This window comes from Homarus americanus, unplaced genomic scaffold (assembly GCF_018991925.1).
Source record: "Homarus americanus isolate GMGI-L3 unplaced genomic scaffold, GMGI_Hamer_2.0 scaffold2224, whole genome shotgun sequence".
NCBI lineage: Eukaryota > Metazoa > Arthropoda > Malacostraca > Decapoda > Nephropidae > Homarus > Homarus americanus.
This window is the reverse complement of record NW_024712260.1, coordinates 516693-539648: the sequence shown is the minus strand read 5'-3', so window position 1 is coordinate 539648 and position 22956 is coordinate 516693. Positions and strand designations below refer to the sequence as shown.

The 22956-nt window shown below is 35.9% G+C and overlaps 1 protein-coding gene across 4 annotated transcripts in view; it reads left to right on the top strand.

The window, feature by feature from the left end:
* LOC121859626 (laminin subunit alpha-like) overlaps positions 1-22956 on the top strand; it is a 91406-nt gene that overhangs the window by 11239 nt on the left and 57211 nt on the right. For all 4 annotated transcript variants that reach the window (XM_042356580.1, XM_042356573.1, XM_042356569.1 and 1 more), the window contains exons 3-21: positions 1552-1679; positions 2208-2316; positions 3721-3891; positions 4040-4253; positions 4837-5457; positions 5629-6036; positions 6331-6841; positions 8445-8649; positions 9764-9904; positions 10292-10504; positions 11126-11428; positions 12341-12493; positions 12865-13042; positions 16455-16612; positions 17760-17916; positions 19095-19331; positions 19606-19795; positions 21847-21940; positions 22726-22896. In XM_042356580.1, coding sequence (XP_042212514.1) covers positions 1552-1679; positions 2208-2316; positions 3721-3891; positions 4040-4253; positions 4837-5457; positions 5629-6036; positions 6331-6841; positions 8445-8649; positions 9764-9904; positions 10292-10504; positions 11126-11428; positions 12341-12493; positions 12865-13042; positions 16455-16612; positions 17760-17916; positions 19095-19331; positions 19606-19795; positions 21847-21940; positions 22726-22896 — 4362 coding nt within the window. The remainder of the gene's footprint in view (positions 1-1551; positions 1680-2207; positions 2317-3720; positions 3892-4039; positions 4254-4836; positions 5458-5628; positions 6037-6330; positions 6842-8444; positions 8650-9763; positions 9905-10291; positions 10505-11125; positions 11429-12340; positions 12494-12864; positions 13043-16454; positions 16613-17759; positions 17917-19094; positions 19332-19605; positions 19796-21846; positions 21941-22725; positions 22897-22956) is intronic.

Genomic DNA, 22956 nt, shown 5'->3' with positions numbered 1-22956 from the left:
CTAGTACTATAGGCTATAACACTAGTACTGTAGTCCCCACTGTAACACTGGTACTATATAGTCACTAGCACGAGTACTATAGTAACTGAAACACTAGCACTATATAGTCACTTTAGCACTTGTACTATAGTTACTCTAACACTATTATTATAATCACTGTTACACTAGATCTACATAGTTACTGTAACAGTAGTACTATACTCATTAACTAGTACTATATTACTTTTACTTTTTACTTTTATCCTTTCGCCACTGGATCGGCTTGTTAGCCGCTTGATCGGGTCACGACTCTTTTCCTTTATATTCTTCAAAAAGGTCGGCTCTTAGCCTGGCGATCGGTCACGCCTCTGTCACGCACTGTTGGCAAATACTGGGCATGCACCGGCTCCTGAATGTACCTGAACCCGCCTCCAGTGTTGGTCAAGTCTTCTTGAAAGAGCTCACACTCGTGCCGCCACAACACTTTCTGGTAGATTGTTCCAAGAGTTTACAACCCTCAATTCAAAAAGTTTGCCTCACGGTTTCCGCTACTAGTACTGTATTATATAGTTACTGTAACATTAGTAATATACAGACCCTCGTTAACGAACTCAACTGCTCCAGAAGGTCGCTCGCTAACCGAAAAGTTCGTTAACCGAAACCATTGTTTCAATGGGTTTTTGGGTACTGGTTCCAGCTCACCGAAAATTTCCTAAATTCAACAAAAATGGTAGAAAAGTTCACTTACTTTGAGGTGTGTATGTAGAAGGCTCCTGGATGATGATGATGATGATGGGAATTACAATGGGGGTGGAGGAGAAGGAAGAAGAGAAGGCATTGGGGTGGAAGAGAAGTCACCCCATGGCACCATTTCACCCATAAAATTTTAGTTCTCTTGGTGTATTTCAAGATTATTTTCTTTAAATCAACTGTACTGCATTACAGTACAGTATAACCTTTTTTCTATACAGTGGGGTATGCTATAACGAACGGATTCTACTACGAATATTCCCATAACGAACGGTTTTACATACAGTATAAAATTGAGAATGCTATAACGAACGAAACTCCTACAACGAACATTATTTAATTTTTTTTTTTCTAATTTATTGTTTTTTTATTCCAAATATTAATGATATTCTTTATTTCAGGGGGTTTAGATGCATCTTTATGCACTTTTTTACAATTTTTACAATTTTATATTATATTTTTCAGTGTTAAGTGGTTGTATTTGGGGGCCTGGAACGGATTAATCCTATAATGAACGAATGCTATAACGAACAAGGTTCTAGAACCAATTAGATTCGTTATAGCATACCCCACTGTACATGTATTTTCAATTTCTTTCCGTTCTTTTTTTTTTTTCGCCCAGGCTCCGTAGGGTCGTTTGACCTGTGCCCGGTTGGGCTAATTCCCGTAAAAAAAAAAAAAAAAGAGCATGCCCTTTGCTCTTGAGTATACCAAGAAGGAAATATTTCCGTCATTGGGAAAGTTGTACCATAATTAGGTTAATATTTAATTATGTCATAAAAAATCAGTTTTATGGAAAAATTCTTCTTATTTATGTTGCAGTTGTTCCAAGTTGCTTACATATTAATCAAGATGGGAAACTCTCCACGCCCTGGTGTATGGGTTTTGGAACGTTCTGTGGATAATGGAGAAATATACACCCCATGGCAGTACTTTGCTGACAGTCTAGGGTAAGTAGCTTTCTTCATCTTCTTCTTGACTTTGTATGCTATTGTGCTATTTAAAAAAAAAAAATTTTCCCAAATATTGTAGTTGAATTAATGGTGGTAAAGCGGTAACGCGCATAACTCTCACCAATATGTCAAGGGTTCGAGCCTCGGTCCGGACACACGTGAGAAGGGTGTTATCCAGTGTGACCCTCACTACCAAACACTACAGATTTCCCGGTCCCTGGTTTCCTCCTGTATACTAACGCTGGATAAACCGTTTTAATGGCTAGTAAGCTGATAAGTGGCGAATATGAATGATAAAATTAGATGAATGGTGAGATTTTATACAGTAACTTGCTACCTTATTCTCACAATTCTTGCCTTAATCTTTCTATTATTTTTACGTTCTTACTCTTCTTACCTTATTCTTTATAAGTTTTTCTACAAGAAAATCTTTGATAAAGATGCTTACAGTAATTTTTTTCTGGAGGTTCTTGAGGAGACTGTGCATTTGCTTGTGACTAAAAATTATTTTCATATTTTTTTCAGGGATTGTGAAAGTTTCTTTGGAAAGGAGAGCTTGGAGCCAATCAGGGAAGATGATGATGTAACCTGTGTAACACACTTTTCAAAAGTAGTACCTCTTGAAGGTGGGGAGGTAAGTTATCTAATTTTCTTGTTATATAAATGTTCCTAGACCTCCTTAAATTCGAGTCACCGCAAACTGGGCTTCACGAAGAACTTAAATTGTCCTTGGAACCATATCTCAACTCTGGTTTGCTTGAAAAAACATGTTAATGCTGACTGTACACTTATGATTCCTGTATCTAAACTAACCAGCATCAAGTGCAGTGCTGTGGAAGGGGAAGGTGCTGAGTAGAAAGGTCATGTGGTGGCTACTAAGTATATCATTGGTTGAATTATCTGGGCATCTGGGCTTTAGTATGCTTACACCCAGTCTTGGGTGTATTTCACCAGGGAGGATTCTTACTTGTTTCTCTGTGTTAAACAGTACTGTATTTCTTTTTGGGTAAAATTGAGTAAAGTAAAGGACTTTTGGTATGATTGCGTTTACACACCGTTCATTCCTACCACTAATCTATTATCATATTTGAATAAGACATCTAATTATAAGATAATTTTCATCTATTACATTACCGGTGGAAATATATAATAACGGAGATAGCTTATCCAAAATTTACTCTATATTCTTCCATTAGTCTTCCGCCATTGTCGCCTGCCTCTCCTCCAACACTGGTGTCTCCTTCATAAATCGTCACACGCATGCGTTCCCGTACACGTCACGCGGCCAATCAAAAGCGTTTTTCTTTTTGTAACTAATTAAAATGATTTTGGGTTTAATTCGCGGTATATTTGGCCCAATCAAATTCGAGTTTTGTTTCGGGTCTCTCATATTTTGAAATTCAAGTTCAGTAACTTCAGTTCCGCCGACCTTGGAAGTCTGCGAAGGGTGTCCCTTAAATTATATAGAGCTGATTGCGAGTTTTTAGGAAAAAAACGAAGAAACTATAGCATTTTTTCGATCGCATGCTGTTTCCAACCTCAGTAAAGTGTACTAAGAACAAGACTAAATGTAAATATCGCAAAGACCAACATATGTGGCTTTGTGTAAGAGTCTCAGAATCCAACGACGAACAAGAATCAGGCCAATAAGGTAAGAAATAGGTAATTCCATCATATGGTGAGAGTCAGTTAGGTTAGGTTAGGTTTTGTTTTTGTTTTTCAAGTGTTTTTTGGTGTATTTTGCCATGATTTTTTTTCGGAAAACATCCAACGAAAAAAAAATCGAAAAACCCGCTAATTTCTGCCAGAAATGAAGGTCATATTCGGTCTAAGCACACACAAATACACTAAAAAAATTATTTTTGACTTTCTAACAGAGAACGGTGTGACAATGCAAATTTACCGGACTTTTACTATAGTCCAGACTATTCACTTAATCAAATTGCCCTCTGGCTTGATTTTTCCAGTGTTGGTTCTGTATAATTTTCTTGAACCAAACTACTTTATATTGCCAGTATAGCAATGTACCATATTTCAGATTGTTGTGTCCCTTCTAAATAATCGACCATCAGCCAACAGCTTTTTCAACTCGACAGTCCTTCAAGAGTTCACTAGGGCCACTAATGTTCGCCTTCGCTTGTTACGCACTAAAACTCTACTTGCTCATCTAATGTCTGTGGCAAGACAAGATCCAACAGTCACAAGGAGGGTAAGACAGACACTGTATCCTTATTACCAAAGCCTTTAGCCAAGAGTTTGTTAAATATATTAGAATATGTGCTGGTAATAGTGTGCTGCTTGCTGCTGAATTATTTTGTGATAGAAATATTGATGACACTTTACTTGTATTTTTTCAGTATTTTTATTCCATCAAAGACATCAGTATAGGAGGAAGGTGTGTATGCAATGGTCATGCAGATGTGTGTGATATAACAGATCCAAATGACCTATATAAGCTGCAGTGTCGATGCCAACACAACACATGTGGTTCTCGGTGTGAGATGTGTTGTCCTGGTTTCATCCAAAAGAAATGGAGACCAGCTGGCTACCAAGGCAGTTTTGTTTGTGAACGTAAGTAATTTTCAGCCAACTTTTGTGAACGCAAAGAACTTAGTTTGTAAAGTGTTTAATGGATACCTTTTGTTTGATATGGGGCTTGATTTATATGAGAGTGGAAGTGGATTCCAAAGGCACGGCTGACCATGAGGGACAAAGTGGAAACAATACACTGTATGCTGAGCCATCACTAAATAAAGGGGTAGCCTGACTAACTGCCTTCAACTGCCTTTCCCAACTTGCAAAGTTAGGTTCCCATTTACATTTGGAAGGACCAACAACCCTAAGGGTAGGAGATGAGTGCTGTATCCACTCAGCTGCTGCACCCTGTTTGATTGATGTACCAGTAACCTGTTTTCAAAATAATTTATATTCGAGATTTACTTAATTTTAATTTTATTGTAATATTGTTCTGGTGCCAAATATAGATACTGTACTGTATATGAAGTACTGTATTCGTTATTTGTGATTCATTCCACAAAGCTACTGCTCACTGTACTCTGTCATGAGTGTTTATTTTTAAAATCTCACGTGTTATGATTGTGTTTCAGTATTTTCCTCCGTATATTGAATATTAAATATTTTTATTCTGTTTCAGCATGCAACTGCTATGATCACTCCAATGAGTGTATCTACAGTGAAGAAGTAAATGAACAAAGACTATCTAGGGACATCTATGGCCAGTTTGAAGGTGGAGGAGTTTGTCAAAATTGTCAGCACAATACGCAAGGCATCAACTGCGACCAGTGCATATCTGGGTACTACAGACCTTTTGATAGAGACCTCAATGATACTGATGTATGTCAACCATGTAACTGTAATGAGTTTTTCTCAACTGGTAATTGTGCTACTGGAACAGGGCAATGTGAATGTCGCCTTGAATTTTTACCACCTTACTGTGATGAGTGTAATGATGGATACTATGATTATCCCAACTGTAAACCTTGTGACTGTCATAGAAGTGGCACAATTGGTGGCATATGTGAAGTAGGTGGTGGGCAGTGTCCATGTAAGGATAATTATGAGGGACTAAACTGTAATCGTTGTGCACCTAATTATTACAATTTCCCAGACTGCTTACCATGCAACTGCAGTGACATTGGATCCTTAGATTACAACTGTAATGCAGAAACTGGACAGTGCAATTGTCAAAATGAATTTGGTGGACAAATCTGTGATCGGTGTGAACATGGCTTTTATGATTATCCTACATGCACATGTAAGTTTACACATGTTTGGTCATTGTAATGGACTGTTTGTTGCTGATAACTTATGACATTTTATTTTATAAAAGAATGTATTGATGTTTTTAATATGCTTTGATACTTATTAACTGTTTTTAATTTTTTATGTAAATTACAAATTGTAACTTTTCTTAAACTGCTTTCAGTCTGCAACTGTGATGCGCAAGGGACAGTAGAAGAAAAATGCAACAAGGAGACAGGGGAATGCCTCTGCTTGAGTGGGTTTGGTGGTAACCGCTGTGATAATAGTGCTGCCGGATTTTATGGTTATCCATATATCCAGAGTTGTGGTTGTCACGAGATAGGTTCATCCTCATCAATTTGTGATGCATCTGGAGGCTGTACTTGCATACAAGGTTTCTCTGGTCGAGCTTGTGACCAATGTAGCCCTGGATATTACAACTTCCCAGAATGTGTTCCATGCAATTGTGATCAAGCAGGAAGTATTGGGATCTCATGTGACAGGGATGGAAAATGCCAGTGCAAACCACATTACGATGGAGTTCATTGTGATAAGTGTCTTGAAGGATTTTACAATTTCCCCCTGTGTGAAGGTAAGTCACAACACTGCTGATTTCACTGATGATGAATAATATATGGACCTTGTTGTATTATTTCTGAAATTATCTATACGGTACCATCACAAGTCATTGCTATATCTCTTCATCATTAATACTTTAAGGAGATATTTCCCCTAACAAGCACCTGAATGTTTAAAGCTTTCTATGCATTCTACTTTCCCTACATATGGTTCTCATTGTATTACTATATTTCTGGAGTTTTTATTTACTCCTTCCCTCACGTCCAGATTACTAATATAAAATACAAATTATTTTTCTTCCATACAGAGTGTAATTGTAACCCTGCAGGTGTAATAGAAAGTTTTGGTGGATGTGGTGAAGCACCAGTTGGTGAACTATGTGAATGTAAGGAACGAGTCACAGGCAGAATCTGTGATAGGTGTAAGTCACTGTTTTGGGATCTGAGGCAAGATAATCCTTTTGGATGCGAAGAATGTGGATGTCACACTCCTGGTACAATTGGTGGAATGGCATTGTGTGAGTCAGTGAGTGGCCAGTGCATCTGCAAACCTGGAGTCACTTCCCGTCAATGCAACCAATGTCGAGATGGAACATATAATTTGGTAGAAGATAACATGTTTGGTTGTTCAGAATGTGGTTGTATTTCTGGTGGGTCAGTTGACAATATTTGTGATAGAAATACGGGACAGTGTCGCTGCAGACCACGTGTTACTGGTCAGCACTGTGATCAACCCATGCAACTGCATTACTTCCCAACTCTCTATCAACTGAAATATGAGGCAGAAGATGGCCACACACCTCAAAATACTGCAGTCAGGTAAGAACATTCCTTTACTGAATAGATCCTCAACCATTAAGTGATTATTTTATTTATTGTACTGTACTGTATTAATGATTAATATAATTATAGGTATGTGTCAGGTTGATTGCATAAACAAGTACAGTACAGTACAGTATACAGTACTGTACAATATAGTTCAAGAGGAGGATCTCATTTTAGGTGTTAATAAATGCTACAATATATTCACAAGCATGACGATTTGTGGATTTAATGAATTAGAAACATTTATACAGTATTTGAATTTGTTTTGCTCTTGCACACCTATGTTTACACAAACAAGTGAAGTACTGTATGTAACTTTGTAATAAATAGTTTGTCTGATAAATTTTCAATGAATTTTGTAGTATTATATTGCTAAGAGTTTATTAATATTTATTACATCCTTTTTTTATTAAAATTAAAATCATAGCTCCAAAAAATTATACTGTATGTTTGTATCTTTGGGAAGGGGTACACTGTACTGCCACTGTACAGTATTATACAGTGACCCCTCCGTTAGCGAACTCAATCCGTTTCAGAAGGTCGTTCGTTAACCGAAAAGTTCGTTAACCGAAACCATTGTTTCAATGGGTTTTTGGGTAATTGGTTCCAGCTCACCGAAAATTTCCTAAATTCAACAAAAATGGTAGAAAAGTTCACTTACTTTGAGGTGTGTATGTAGAAGGCTCCTGGCTGATGATGATGATGGGAATTAGAAGTGGGGGTGGAGGAGAAGGGAAGGCAGTGGGGGTGGATGATGGGATTTAGAATGGGGGTGGAGGAGAAGGAAGAAGAGAAGGCATTGGGGTGGAAGAGAAGTCACCCCATGGCGCCATTTCACCCATAAAATTTTAGCTCTCTTGGTGTAATTCAAGATTATTTTCTTTAAATCAACACTGCACTGCATTATATATTGTCAATATGTAAAATATATTTCAAAATGACCAATAATTTGCTTGGAAACAGAAAAAAAGCGTTTAGTTGAAGAGAGTCTCAAGCAAGATGTTACCTCCAGTGAAAACAGAGAGACTAACGCCTGTTTTCTGTGTTAAGAGGCTGGATGCCACGCATTAAACTAGTCTTTTTACCTTCAATTATGTTCAATAATTGTTAAAATGACTAAAAAATTGAATATTAAACTTTTAAAATTATTGAATAATATAAACTTCTTGATATTTACTAAAATAGTAAGGAATTTAAGCCCTAGAACCGATTAATGTATTGGCGGACTGATACTAAAGCTGGTTGCCCGGTCAGTGCAAGTGAAAACATGTTGATGTCGGTTCGTAAGAACTTCGTTAACCGAATTTTTTTTCGTTAACTGAATTGAAGATCCTTATGGAAGGCAGTTCATTAATCGAAATTACGTTAACCGAGGTGTTCGTGAAACGAGGGGTCACTGTACTTTAATACCAATACTGTATACTGTACAGTACAGTTTAAGTGTAGGACTTGTAATTAAGTTGCTATGGCTCTACAGTTATTCAATAATGAAAGTATTTCATTCAGATTTAGAATACTGTATATAAATGAAGTTAAGATATGTTCTTAGAAAGAAAAATTTAGTTTGTTAGATTTATTTATCACCTTTTTTCTTCAGATTTGCTTACGATGAAGAAGTATTTCCAAACTACTCTTGGCGAGGATATGCAGTCTTCTCCGATATTCAAAAAGAAATCATCCAGGAGATATACATAGAGAAGCCATCTCTGTATCTTTTGGTGATGTTCTATCATAACCCAAGCTCCAAGACTATTGTTGGCAAGATTAAAGTTACACCTGACAACCCAAGTGATACTGAACAGGTAAATACTCCTTAATGGAGGTACAGTAATTAAAAAAACAAAACAATTATAGGTATAGAAATAAGAGAGAGTGAAAAGAAAGATAAAAGGTACTGCAAACAATAACTCTGCTGAGAGCTTTATTGTGTGAAATTGTATAGGTTATAGTGATGTGGGATTTAAATGGAACAGTTATTGATAGAAAAAATACCTTTATAAGGATTTTGGGGAGGGGAAATATGGAGGGTCAGGAATGAACAGAAAACAAGAGACTCTAATATAAATACAATATACAGTATGCTGAAAGAAGTTTGATAAGAGTAGAATACAAGGTTCAAGAAAAAGGAAAATTATTAAACTGATTTTAATGCTAAATGGCTAATTTCTTCGCTAATATATAACTTGCCCACAACTGACCAGAAAAATCAACCCTAATCCTCCTGACCTGGACCCCTCTTTCACACCCACCATATCCCCCTTGCTGATGAGGTCACGAGAAGAATTTAGAATTATAGGTTGATGTTAGATTAGATACAGTATAATTAGAAACTGTAAGGTAGCCATTGGTATGATCAACTTAAAAAATGGGAAAAATTTTGTTGAGATATTAGTTGTAAGTGTTCTATTATTATAGATAATTATGTTAGTGTGGTGTGATGAAAATGAGGGAGGCAGTATGTAGGTGAGAATTTTGGATGTTTAGAGGCTCATGTTTCTGTTGTAGGCTAATTGTTGTTTATCTGATGATGAATTGTGAAGACTTGTGTTGTTGTGATGACCTTATAGCCACTTTTCCATGCTGTAGTCTCTTACAGCCTCTCATCTGGTTCTTATCTCTTAGGGAACTTCTTAAAACCTCTCCCTATGTCATTCTTGGCATACTACTATCTCTCTTCCCTACCATATTCAAACTTGTGCATCTTTTGAATCAGATGGTCTCTACCAATTTTTCCACATGCCCAAAAGAGGCCTACTTCTATACACAACCTCGCCAATATTCCTTAGGGAAAGGCAATAATGCACTTAGATTATCTTCTAGCTATTGCTGTGTAAAATTGGCTTCTTAGATTAATCATAATTATTGAGGTTTTACGCAGTTATAAGCTTTTGCTGATCCTATACCTTGTTTTCACAGGAAATTGATGTTCATTTTGCACCTACTAATGGGCCCCAACTCATGACAGTGAAGTCTGTGCTTGGTGACTTCCCTGTGCCCTTAGTTATGAACCCTGGCCAATGGTCCGTTGCTATAAAGAATAAGAAAAATCTCTTTCTGGTAAGTTAATGTATTGGCTATAAATTTTGTAACATTAAGCATCTGAAGAAAGACAAATGATTCTTACATCCCGTGATGTACAAAAGTGGGTTATAGTATATGACTGAACTGATATTCCAAAGAAAAGCTTAACACACAAGGTAATTTTTAAAAGGCTTATGTTTAGTTGTCTGTATAATTCCCAGGCCTCTTACATAACCTTCAGTTGAGTTTTCTTTGAAATGAATGAGTTGATTTATCCATGATTTTTTTTTTAGTCCCTTACTGTGTTTGTTTTGAGAATTATTACTGATTTGACCAATGTGGAGAGAAATAATACAGAACCAATATTTTCATTCTTTGAGAATATTTGCCTATTTACATTACTGTACTTTGTTTTTATTTCAGGACTACTTTGTGTTGCTTCCTCTTGCCTACTATGAGGGCACCATCCTCTCCAGGAATGTGACCACACCCTGTATGATTGGCCATGTATATGGTGATATGTGCATACATTATGCTTACCCTGATATTTTCGAATATAACTACATATATGGATCAGCTGGGTATCGCAGTGTGGGTGATGAACGAGAGTCTGTGGAACTGTTTGATGATTATGAGGTAAGTTCTTACTTCTAGGAACTTGGTTGGTACTGTTGCTCAGTCTATTTAATAAGAAGTCTGTGAAGATGTAGCACAGTTGACATAGTACCAATGGAAGACTGGTCCATAAATAAAAAATATACTGTATCTACCTTAAGTGAAGATGTAGATAGGTTTGTTGAACATATTTTTTTTTACAAGAGGGACTTGAAGTATTAATAATAAAAAAAAAATATGTGTGTGGATTGTGCAATAACCCTTATCGGTGGTGTACATTACCTAATCCTTTTACACAGAAATTGAAGCCCTGTTTCTCTTAAGTCTTAAGAAAATGAAAAATGAGATTGGCATAAACTAGAAATATGTTCTTCAGAATATAAGCCATCAAAGTTTGAGCTTGGCCCATAATCTTAATGTTAACTCACTTCTCTTAAAGTAAATCTTCTGTTCCTTGGACAGGATCCACTCCATCTATGATGTTATAATAGAGAATAGTTAACACCTCTGTGAGTTTAGACTCCTCATTCACACTAACATAATATAATATTAATTAATGAAAAATGCATTATAGAAATGTATTTTAATGTTTAATTGGCATTTGGTGTTTATTTTGCCTTTACAATGTTTTTGTTTATCTAGGTTTTATCAGAACTAGACACACAACCGATGGCATGGCTGAACCACAACCAACCCAGTGTTCAGTACGACATACGACTTTCTCGTCCAGGACGTCATATACTTCTTATCAACTACTTTACTCCTGAAGGTGGTAAAACCACTAATATCATGATAGAAACGTCAACACGTAGAGGTCGAGAGAAGGGGAGAGCCATCCTGTATGACTGCATGTATTCAACAACCTGTCGTCAAGTTATTACAGATGCAAGTGGTAAAGTGGGCGTGTTCTACTTTGATAGTAATTTCATCAGCCTCGAGATCACAGTAAGTGTTCCATAGATACATATTTTTATCCCTTTATAATCACTGTTAGTTAAATTCTAAGAAAAAGAACTAGGATTAATAGCTGGAACCAATGGCTCCTATAAATAGGTAACCATCATTGATGTTTAATATTACTGTAACTGTTCTTTAACTTATCTTCCTTATCAATGCATTTTTCTTATCCATATGACTTGAAGTTAGCACTCTTCACTATACACTAGAAACTGAGTAACCTATCCCAAAATATCCTTATGTGTTTTTATGTACAAGACAGTGTATCATGACAAGTATTTCATGCATACATTTTTCTTTACAGTATTGTACATTACATCATAGACATAATTATTTGCTTATATAAAGCTAGCATATGTTTAACATTGATTACCTCCTCTTTCACCCTCTTGTGTTAATTAATCTTGGTTTTGCAAGAGCAGTTTATCTAGATGTCGTACCTGTAGATAGAAATGGAGAATTAATCCTGAAATCTTCTTTTCTGACAGAGCCCAAAGTTAGGTGCCTCATAAACCCTCCCTCTTCCCGTGGGTTAGTGTCTCATCAACTGAAAATAACAATAGAGACAGTTAGGTGAACAGATTTGCTTGGATCCATAAGTGGTGGGGCAGTCATTTTGGTGCTCTGATTGAGTTGCCATGACTTCAACATGTCCTTCAGCTTCGGAGGAGTCTCTGTACAGTACTGAGGATCCCTTTGTTTTAGGCCAGCTGAACAGGGGAAAGGAGGAGTTAAACCATATACAGCACATAATTGTATTAACAGATTAACCCTGGGTATGTGGTAAGTCTCCCAGAATTATGAAAGCTGCCTGGCTTTAGGCTCTGCTAAAAAAAAAAGAGATTCGGGATAAATCTTTCATCTCTCTCTAATGCATAAGATTAACATTATTTTCCTCAGGGTGAGACCAACACAAACATTGGGATTGATTCCATTGTTGCAGTACCATACGAATATTGGCACGAAGACCTTGTGCGTCCACAACCAGTTTGCACCCGCTTAGATGGCCAGTGTTTAGAATCTTCATATCCAATTCCTCCTGAGAGTGTAAAGGTAAATAACCTTTTAATGTGGCAGCAGTGCTTATTAAAAAAATGTATAATACTGATACATAGTAGTGAAGAAAAATGTTTGATAATATTTCATCCTATACTCTCAGATTATTAATGAATGAGTGATTAAGCTATGGATATAAGCAAGTTTGTTTAGGTATTCGTCATGTCACAGTACATTCCTGTGATTTTTTGTTTTACACTTGTGTTATATCATTCTCCCAGGCATTCCTCTCCACTCTCTTTCTTTGAGGTTTCTGTACCCCTTCATCCATCTCACTTATAAGTAGGATAGGAGTAAAAATAATTGAGATATTTAAATTTCAAAAGGCTTTAGTGCATTTTGTCATTTGAAATTTTTTTTAACTTCAGGTTGAGTTTGAATCAAATTTTGAAGGGAAAATGTCTACAGAACTACCTTATGGTGTTGCAAATGGTACTGGTCTTGTTTACCTCAACCATAGTGACCCAATGGTAGATATTACTGGCAAGTTGAGGTACGCTGGAAAGTACGTCTTTGTTGTCCACTACTATCAGCCACAGTACCCAGGTAAGTTCAATTGTCTTTTTGATTTTTCATATACAATACTGTAACACTTCTCAATTTTCATGTTTGAGGAAGTGAATATACTTGAGTATTTTGCACTCCTGTATACCTAATGTTAGGTTATGACATGTGGAATTCCATCAAAGAATCTGACATGGTTAACTATGGCTGGGTGATTCATAAGGAGTACCGGTAACTAGGTTGTTTCAAAACATTTTCTAATAAAGTTGTTGTTACCTTTCAACCCAAGTGGTTCTTTCCACTTTCAGCTACTTTTAGGCTAATTCTCTCCCAGGTACAATCCCACTCTTGTAGGTTTTTTTTGGGGGGGGGGGGGCTTATTGCTATGTCAGGGATTTTTCTATTTCAGGTATCTTTCATTATAGCCTTGGAAGTGACTTCAAGATAAGGTTTATAGGACTTCCCATTGTGAATTAGGGCTCCACCTTCTTTAGCACACTGTTTAAGCATAATTTTGTTGTAACCGATCTTTATTTGTAAGCAGTGTAGAAGTGTGATGTATTTATTGCTGTGTTGTAGTTTGTCTGTCACAGCTGCAGTACTGGTGATATATAGGTTTAGCATGAACAGGCCGAATCATTGTTCTTTTACTGTTCATTCCACTGACTTTCCTTGATGCTAGTCTGGGAAGTGGTGTTAAACTGGCCCAGACCAAAGGACAGCATCCACTCATTTTTGTGGATTGTGTTCCTTAGGTCTTTGTCCTGGTCCACTGACCAGTGTGGTACCAATTTGATCTCTAGAATAGATTCATTTTACTTTGTTTAAGTATTAACTCTAATCAGTTGCTTTTCTTCAAAGAGGGATGGATAATTTGATGCAATAATTTTTAACAACAGATTGAGCTATATTGTTACATTTGGACCAACTCACAGTTGGAATTACAATGTAGGATGAGACATGCGTCTTGTTCTATTTTGTAGTCCATGAGAGGGAGCATTTTTGTTTCATAGCATTGATTTTTATTATTGGTAATTGCTGTTTGTGCAATAGTAGGGCATTGCTTCTTGGGACATGGTAGTTAGGAAATGGTCTTAATATGATGACTGTGGTACTTTATTATGCTGCTTTTTGTTTGCCTTGCCTGTTTTGAAGAATATTAATCCTTAGTCTATCATGTCCCAGAATCTTTGGGCCCTCATTTTAGGAACAAGGACTCTTAGGTGGGTATTTGAGTGCCCACTTTATTATGCATTTTGTTCTTTGCTGCTGCTGTGGAGATGAGGGCTTGGTAAGTAAGTTCCAATATTGGGGTGGGATGCTTTTTCAGATACAGTACCTAGATGATTTATCTGCCTGGGCATCTAGGAAACCTTGGTTAGTTATTATTTCTGAATGTTTATCTTTGTTTTTATTTCTTTTAATTAATATGTCTAAGACTCTAGTTACTTGTTGCACCATACTTGTTTGTCATTTGTTACTAAAATACATGAAAAATAAATTGCACAATGTGAATGCTGAAAATATATTAATTATGTGTTTGTGTATGACTTCTGCAGATGATGTGCTGTATGTGCAGTTTGTTTATACAAGCGAGAAAGGTTAGCTTTTGCTTGTGCTTTCTTTGCTTTATTGTCTTTGTTTAAGATATGGAATAAAACAGGTATGTTAACTTGAAGCAGTTGCTGCCGTGTTTACTGCAAGCTTTGTTGTGCCTGTTTGTATTATTGCATGAATAAACTTAATTACAGTATTTGAATTTTGCCCATCTAGCTTTTACTATCTGCTTTCTGGCTTCATTTGATACAGGCTGGCTGTTGGGGTGTGCTCTGTCCTTTGATATCCCTAAAATAATTTTCCCAGAATGAAATTTTAACCCTGAATGTACTTCCCACCTTCCCATGTGAAATTTTGATTTTGAAAGACTGAATATAGAGATTTAATTTCTAGAAATATTTATGCCCCTAAACATCAAGAGGATCATCATGTGATTCTGGATCATTAATGGTTGAATGACTTTATTCTTAATAAAATGTTCTGGATGACTGCAGTTTCCCCAGGCAAGGATGAACCTTTGTGGGAATGTGGTTTATCCTTATTGAATGAGGGATGCTTATCAAGACATTTCTCTTCATACGAGCATTAGAAAATTTTAATTCTTTTTTCAGTAGTCAGTCTTCCCAGTTCAGGGTTCTTCCTTTCGAATTGAAAATAGCTCTGGGAATGTTCACAAAATATGAGGAATAATTTTGGGTAAGATTTATCAGTGTTATTTTTATTATTTTTTTCAACTAGTTAATTTTAGTTTACCTGTGAAGCAGTGAGGTGGGCTATTATGATAGGTCTGAGCATCCTAGGCTAAGTAGGTTTCTTTGTGAATAAATAGGGGTCTAAGTTTTCTCATACAGTAGTCAGAATATTTGGTGGTTAGGTTTACAGTGGTATGCCGTGCACATTACGGAAGACTGAGATAGATATACTGTACTTGTAGTTTGAGCTTAATGATCAAAATTTTTCCTAAGTAGGATAAAAACTCTATGCTTACCTTGTTGTCCTCTTTGTAGACTTTCTATCTTCCTGACCCTCAAGACATGTTTATGGTTCATGCATCAGAGGTAACTTAACTTGACCCCTCTACAATGGGTCTTTGTGGTCCAATTGATTGGAGTTATAAGTTCCAATGACATTTGACTGGAGGCTCAAGGATGATGCTAAGTGAGTGTACAGTAAGAAAGAGTTAAGAAGTATTTATTATATACTGTACTCATAACCCAGATTAATCCTGGACCTTTGAATAGCATAGGTTTGGGTTATGAGAAGTCACCTCGTGGAGAGCATTAACCAGAAAAGTTAGACTGATCTTGCAATTGATTTTTCTGGCAGAGCTTGTAACTAGATGGCTGGGACGCCCTTCCTCCTACCTGGACTTTGTGGATTATTCAGTTAGGAACTAAATAAGAAATAGATGTGACCAAAACAAGATGCCAGAGCTACAGCTTTTGTCGTGACGTGTACTAATTAGTAAGACTCGCTTATTAACAAAGCCTCCTGTCTTTCAAGGATATCCATTGCACCAAATACCCCTATCTCCCCCAGTGACGCTGGTGGTGTGATTGGGAGGTGAGAAGATTAGGTATGCTCTTAGTTATCACTCCTAGTCTGATTAATTGGAAGTTGTCCAAGTATATAGTACATCCTAGTTGCCAGCTTGTGTTACAATGCACTGTCTGCCTGTGGGCCTTGCCAGAAATAGCTATTTCATGAATTTTTTTTATAAAAAAAATGCAATTACCAATATTGTTTCAGTAAAGGAATGTTTGATATGGATTCTTTGCTTTGCTTTTGTTTCGATTCATTGCATGAACAAGTTACATTAATGAGTAAAGTTTTCCCAGAATTTCCTTTTTTCCTTTTTTTTTGAAGTCTGTAGTTACCAATAATTTTTCCTTTACAGAATTTGATGTGGACGTGCTGATACAGAATGGTCAGTTTTATGAAGGTTCACTGGCAGTCCATCACTGCCCTAGCACTTCTGGCTGTCGCTCTGTTATTAGACAACCAGACGGATCTTACGTGTTTGATATTTTGGAAAACTTTGTTCTCTCACTTAAGGTAAGTTTCTCATTTTATATGTGATCTATGGAATGTTTCAAACTCTTTAAATGATGAATTCTTTGACATTAACATTTGGATTATAAAGTGATCATATTTACATAAGTTTATTCTATACGTTATTAACTTTGCTGCCCTCAACCATTGAATTGTATTAATTACTTCTTGCAGTATTTAATGAATGTACTGTAATAACAAATATTCTTAGAACTGTGTAGTTAGCTCAAAACCATGGTTGCTTGAATCTTCATGAGAGGGTGGGTGTAATTCCAGTTGAAATTGTATCTGCAAGAGTCCAGATAACACCAGACTCGTTTTGTAAAAGAGTTTGGGACACCCAGCGGGCGTTTACAGTAAGGCAAATCACATAGTTGGTGTTTAAATGTCTAATAAAAGAACTGGTGTAGCATTTCCATCTCATTTTTGTTTAACTTGTCTTCTACAGTACAGTAGTATGAGAGCTTCCTGGCTTATGGGTGGTAGCCAGAAATATAGAATTGATTCTAAAAATACTTTCTGTAGCAGAGACTGTAGGACATTTCCAGCCTTCCTTGTGCAATTGTGTTGGCCTAGGTTCACTCAGCTTTGGTCAATTTTATTCAGATTCAAGTGGAGTGGTAATATGTCCTTGACATGATGTGTGTTGAATGGCCAGTCATGGTTTCATTGAGACTTTGGCTTTTCAAGGATCACCATAATTGACTTATCCATATTGTATGAATAGATTAATCCAAGTTGACATTAGGGTGGGCCCTCTCTAATGACTCCAGGATCCCCTAGAAAGTTGCCCTGTATTATGAGAGCCACATGGCCTCAGGCCCCACCAGACAAGGGATTTCATTGTTGGTCCACCATATTAATTCTGGTGTTTCTAAATGGCTAATTTAGAAGGGCGGTGTTGAGGGGTTTGTTGTTCCTTCTCAGTACTGACACACGTTGATTTTATTTCATAAGATATTAAGTATATTGAGAGGCTGAGTGATGTGTTCAGAGGAAAATTAATAACTGAATGATTTCAGAGTTAAATAAATAAAAAATTAATGTACCTATGAACTGGGTTTGCTCCAGTGCTTCCTCATTTGCCCATGTGGCAACTTCATGACTATAAATAGATTTATACATATTTTTTACATTTTGTGTTTTTCAGGAGCCAAATCATAAATCAATCTGGGTAGACAAAGTCTTGGTGGTTCCAGCTCAGCAATTTAATGAAAAAATTATGCATGAAATGCCAATTGATATGACAGCAGATTTCATTAACATTTGTGGACAGAACAACTTCAATATTGGAGATAATGCTACAGGTTTGTAATATTGAAAATTTTAATTCTTTAAGTAAGAATACTGTTTCAGCCAAAGATTTTACCATTAATTTCCAAGGGTGAATATAACCAGTTTTTAAGGATATATGTTGTGTTAGAACACTCGGGCCTAGTTCTCACAAAAAGTAAATTGTACTGTACAGTATTTGGAATTCACAGACAGTATAAATGTTTCACTCTTAAGAGGATTAATTGATTAGAATTTTTAATTCAATTCATTTATGTTAATTCAGGATACTGTAAAGAAGTATCATTTGTTGGTGCTACATACTGCACAACAGACTACTACTGTGAAGAGAGAATCTTATTTGGATAAATTAATTTTTGCCGTATTTTCTGGTGTATAAAGTGCAACTTGATTTTAGAAGGAAATAAAAAAAACAGTACAGTACTTTTATGAATATACTGTACAGTACTTTAGTATTTACTTTATTTATAATGGAAACATACATCAATGCGGCCTAAAAGAAAAAAATATTTTTGTGAATATAATACAGTACCTGCACAGTACAGTTCACAATATGGCAATTGCCAGTAAGATGCTGGATGATTTTAGAGGGCTTTTTTTAGGGAAACAGTTTGCCTTATATACCAGCAAATACTATATATTGTTTATTTAATAGATTTTTCAAGGTGCATAGTGGGTGAATGATTTTTTACATGTAGTTTATGTAAATTTTGATATATCATAATACAGTAACTTATTAACCAGTAACACCCCCCCTCCCCACTGTATGCTATTTTAAGTTTTGATTGTTAATAATGATCACAAACCATACTGTTATAGCTGGTATTATTGTTACATTTTTGTAATACATTATACTCATGAAGTTCTAAATGCTTCTAAAAGGCACTGCATTTGGCTTATGAGTTTAACCCCTTAGTGTATGGGTTCCCTTTGAGCTGAATAAAGTCCTCTGACATAAGCCAAATACAGGTAAAATGTTAAAAGTGGCATCCTTGGAGTGAAGGGGTCAACATTAATTTTGTGTTCTGATTATTTTTAAAACTCTTTGTATGTAATTTTTAGGTTGCTAACATGTAGTTCTTGTAAAGGTAATTACAATACTCAAGAGAAGACATGTTTTAAATTCAGGTGTTTTGATATCCATACATAAAAATTATGATTATTTTATTGTATAGATAATAAACTTTTTCAGATTTCTGTAAGGCTGCAGCATATGAACTGACAATGGAATACAATAGTGGGGCCTTACCATGCCAGTGTGACTTTTATGGATCTGAAAGCTTTGAGTGTGAGAGCTTTGGTGGACAATGTCCATGTCGTCGAAATGTTATTGGTCGCAGATGCAATCGTTGCAAAACTGGGTATTTTGGTTTTCCTGACTGTGAACCATGCAATTGCCCATCCACAGCCCTGTGTGATCCTGTTACTGGTTTGTGGACTTCTCTAGTTTATTGTTTGTATTCCTTACATATTTGGACCTAATGAAAATGTGACTTCATTTTAGCAAGTACTGTACTGTACTGTACAAAACTATTTTAGTAGTATTTTCTGCAATGTTGCTATTGGAAACTTGTTTGTATATTGAATGTTCTGAAAGCATTATAAGCATGTAGTTTTATTAGTGGCTTAAAATAATTCTTCTACTGCTTGTCACTAGAGGTCAGCCTCTAACATACTGTACTAATTATTGCATATCCTCCTAGGGGAATGCATTTGTCCACCCCGTGTGGAAGGCAACCGGTGTCAGCGTTGTGCACCATACACTTATGGTTTTGATCCAATTATTGGGTGTGAGGAATGCCAGTGCTCTGCCCTTGGTGTTCAATCTGGTAACCTTCAATGTGACCTACAAACAGGACAGTGTAGTTGCAAAAACTCAGTTGTTGGACGAAGGTAAATAATTCAGCTGTTATTTACATCTCTTCAGAATTAGAATTAGCCCTTACTTTCTTACCTTTGATATAAAAACAGAATTTAACTTGAGAATATACATATACCTTGTATGTACTGTATGTTTTTGGTGTTTCTTAAATAATTTAAAAAAATTATTTTCAAATATAGATAATACTCATTATTAATTCACAGGAAGCCATAAACATTAATAAAATAACCTTGATCTGTACATAGCTGTACAACCGTAACCTACTTATTTTTCACAGGAGTTTGTCTGAAATACTCCTGTCTTATAAATCATTAGGTTATGAAGAAAAAGTTTCATTTTGCATTACTATAACTAATTTAAGTGTTCAGTAATTTTATATTTTGAAGACATTTAAATCTTTGAAATGTCATTCATAAGCAGCCCAAATTGATGACATTATCAGCAACTAAAAATAATCTGATTCAGTTGGCTTAAAACATGGCAGTGTTGGATAACAAAAAAACCTAAAGTTTAAGGTGGGAAAGATGAGCAGGTTCCCAGAAGTTAATGAAAGAATGTGGTGGTAAAGATGTATTTTGATAAATGTGTGAGAAAACAGTACCGTATATGTTTCTGAAAATATAATTCTAAAAGAATACAAAATGGGCCAGACACTTTGTTGCAACGTAAATATTAGAGAGCAAATCAAATATTTCCAACAATGAATTGAGTTTGTTGGATTGATGGAGGAATGGTAGGAAGTGTAAAGAGAAATAATTGCCTGGATCAACAATGATTTTTTTTTTGTGTATTCAAGGAGATTTACCTCTATTTGGATATACAGTACAGTATTACCCCGCTTTACACGGTTTCACTTTCCGTGATTTCTCATTTACGCGGTACCTTGCCAGAACCAGACTTTCACTTTCCGCGGTGCATCTACTCATATACGCGGTGAAGTATAATTTTTTTTTTTTTTTTAGCTCATAAAATTCATACAAATTACCCGGCCAGAATATAATTTACATTGCTGGAATTCTTACAATATGATGATCATTTTGAATATAAACATCATGGATTTGCATTAGACATACAAATTTTAGATCTAATGTAATAATTTGGTTTACACAAAGCAAATATTTTATCTTTTGTGCAAAATATATGAAGTTTACATTCAAAATATTCCCTGACCTGCAAGGAATCCAGAAATTCAATTATATTATCCTATCTTTAGTCTGAGGTATTATTTATTACTAAACGTTAAAATCTAGTGTTTTCACCCAACATTTCTTGGAGAGCTAGTGAGCTGGGAAGAGGGAGGGGGGGGATTTGAGTCCATTATTTGAATGGACATTAACCTGGCGACTGTATTTCTCTTAAATATTAATTGTGTGAGCATACCATCATAAAATTTAGATGTTATTTTTACTACAACATAGGTATTGTGTCGGAAAAAGTGGAGTTTGGGGGTCGGGCCAGTCTCTATTGGAATTAATCCCATATGTTCTGTTGTTCACTTTACGCGGTTTTCATCTTGTACCCTGTGGGTTCAATTGACCGCGTAAATCGGGGTACTACTGTAGTAGCAATGACAACCTCTTATATCTTTAACCACCTGTGTATGGGGTCCCCCCTCTGCGGAATAAAATTATCTGGCATAGGCCAAATAAAATATTAAAAGTGGCATCCCATAGTGAAGGTTACTCATAAGTGAAGGGAAAAGATTTGCAATCTGTTTTAAACACATCCTATTGTTATTGCTGTGTCCTGTGTCAATTCCATGTGAACTTGGCAGCCTCTCGGGAGCTGATGACTAACATAAGTCTCAGAATATTTTATAAAGGTTTCATTGATGTGTTGTCTGTGTTGTGTTAGGGTGGGTGAGATGATGTTAGGTGCAGGGCTGCATCAGATTAGATTTAGGGTGAGTTGAAATCTGTGGCTGTTATGATTGATTGAGGGGTAGAGTGTGCAGTGCAGTCTTTATAGGCAAATCTTGTGCATTGCATAAACATTAACCAAAATCAGCTTATATTAAATTTTTTGTTGTGTGTATTTTTTTTTCATTCAATTCTCATTTTAGATGTGAGCGATGTGCAGCTGGCTTCTGGTCTTTCCCATTCTGCCAGCTGTGTGACTGTGATTTGAGGGGAACTGAGGAGGATATATGTAGTCAGGTGAGTTATATATCATGGCTCAGTGGTTTAAGTAACTACAGTACTGTATATAGACTCTGATAACTTTCTCTTAAATTTGACATCTTTTTAGTAATTAGTCTCAACATAAAACACCAAACAGTGATAAAGTTAACATCCTATATTAACAGCCCCATCACAAGTTGAGTAAAACACTGATCCGAACCATTTGCATACCGTAGTTTTGGTCTACAATTGGACTTTTAAGATAAAACCTTTTGAATCGTGCATTACTGTACACATTCAACTCCATATTTTGTTTTATAAGATTAACTCGGTCTGTAAAGTATTCCCTCACGTGATATATTAGGACACTTCTCTGTTTGCTGTCATCATAAATAAATAAAAAAATTCTGTAATTGAGAAGGTTCCAGGAGTCCTGTGTGAGTCTTTATTAGTTGGTACAGTACCATATAAGTAGTTTATAAGGTAAAAAATATTGGTACAGTATAATCTTGGTACCCTTATCTTGGTTAACTTTGGTATTTTAGGGTATGTCTGGAATTGTTTAATAGTAATAAGAGTGATGTGAAGCTTATGAAATTTCATGGTTAGGTTGTGAAGTAATGAGAATATGCCTATGACATGATGGTAAGTTGAAAACCATCTCCATTTTTTTATCAAAAGTATTTTATTTCTCAAACCATATTGAAATTGAATTTGTATTCAAATGTTTTTTTTTGTATTTTACATTTGCCTCTACAGTATTTTAATTCTTAAAGATTCTTTCCACAATATGCTGAACACTTTTTCCGCTTATTTTTTAGGATGATGCGAGCTGCTATTGCAAACTTAATGTTGAAGGTCGTTCCTGTGATATGTGTCGACCAGGCTCCTACAATTTAGAAGAAACAAACCCTGATGGCTGTACAAAGTGCTTCTGTTTTGGCAAGTCTGAGTACTGTTCATCTGCTGATGTATACTGGGAGGGAATGTTGGTATGTATATTTGGTATGCAAATTGTTTAGTTAACTTATTTTATAAATTATATATATATG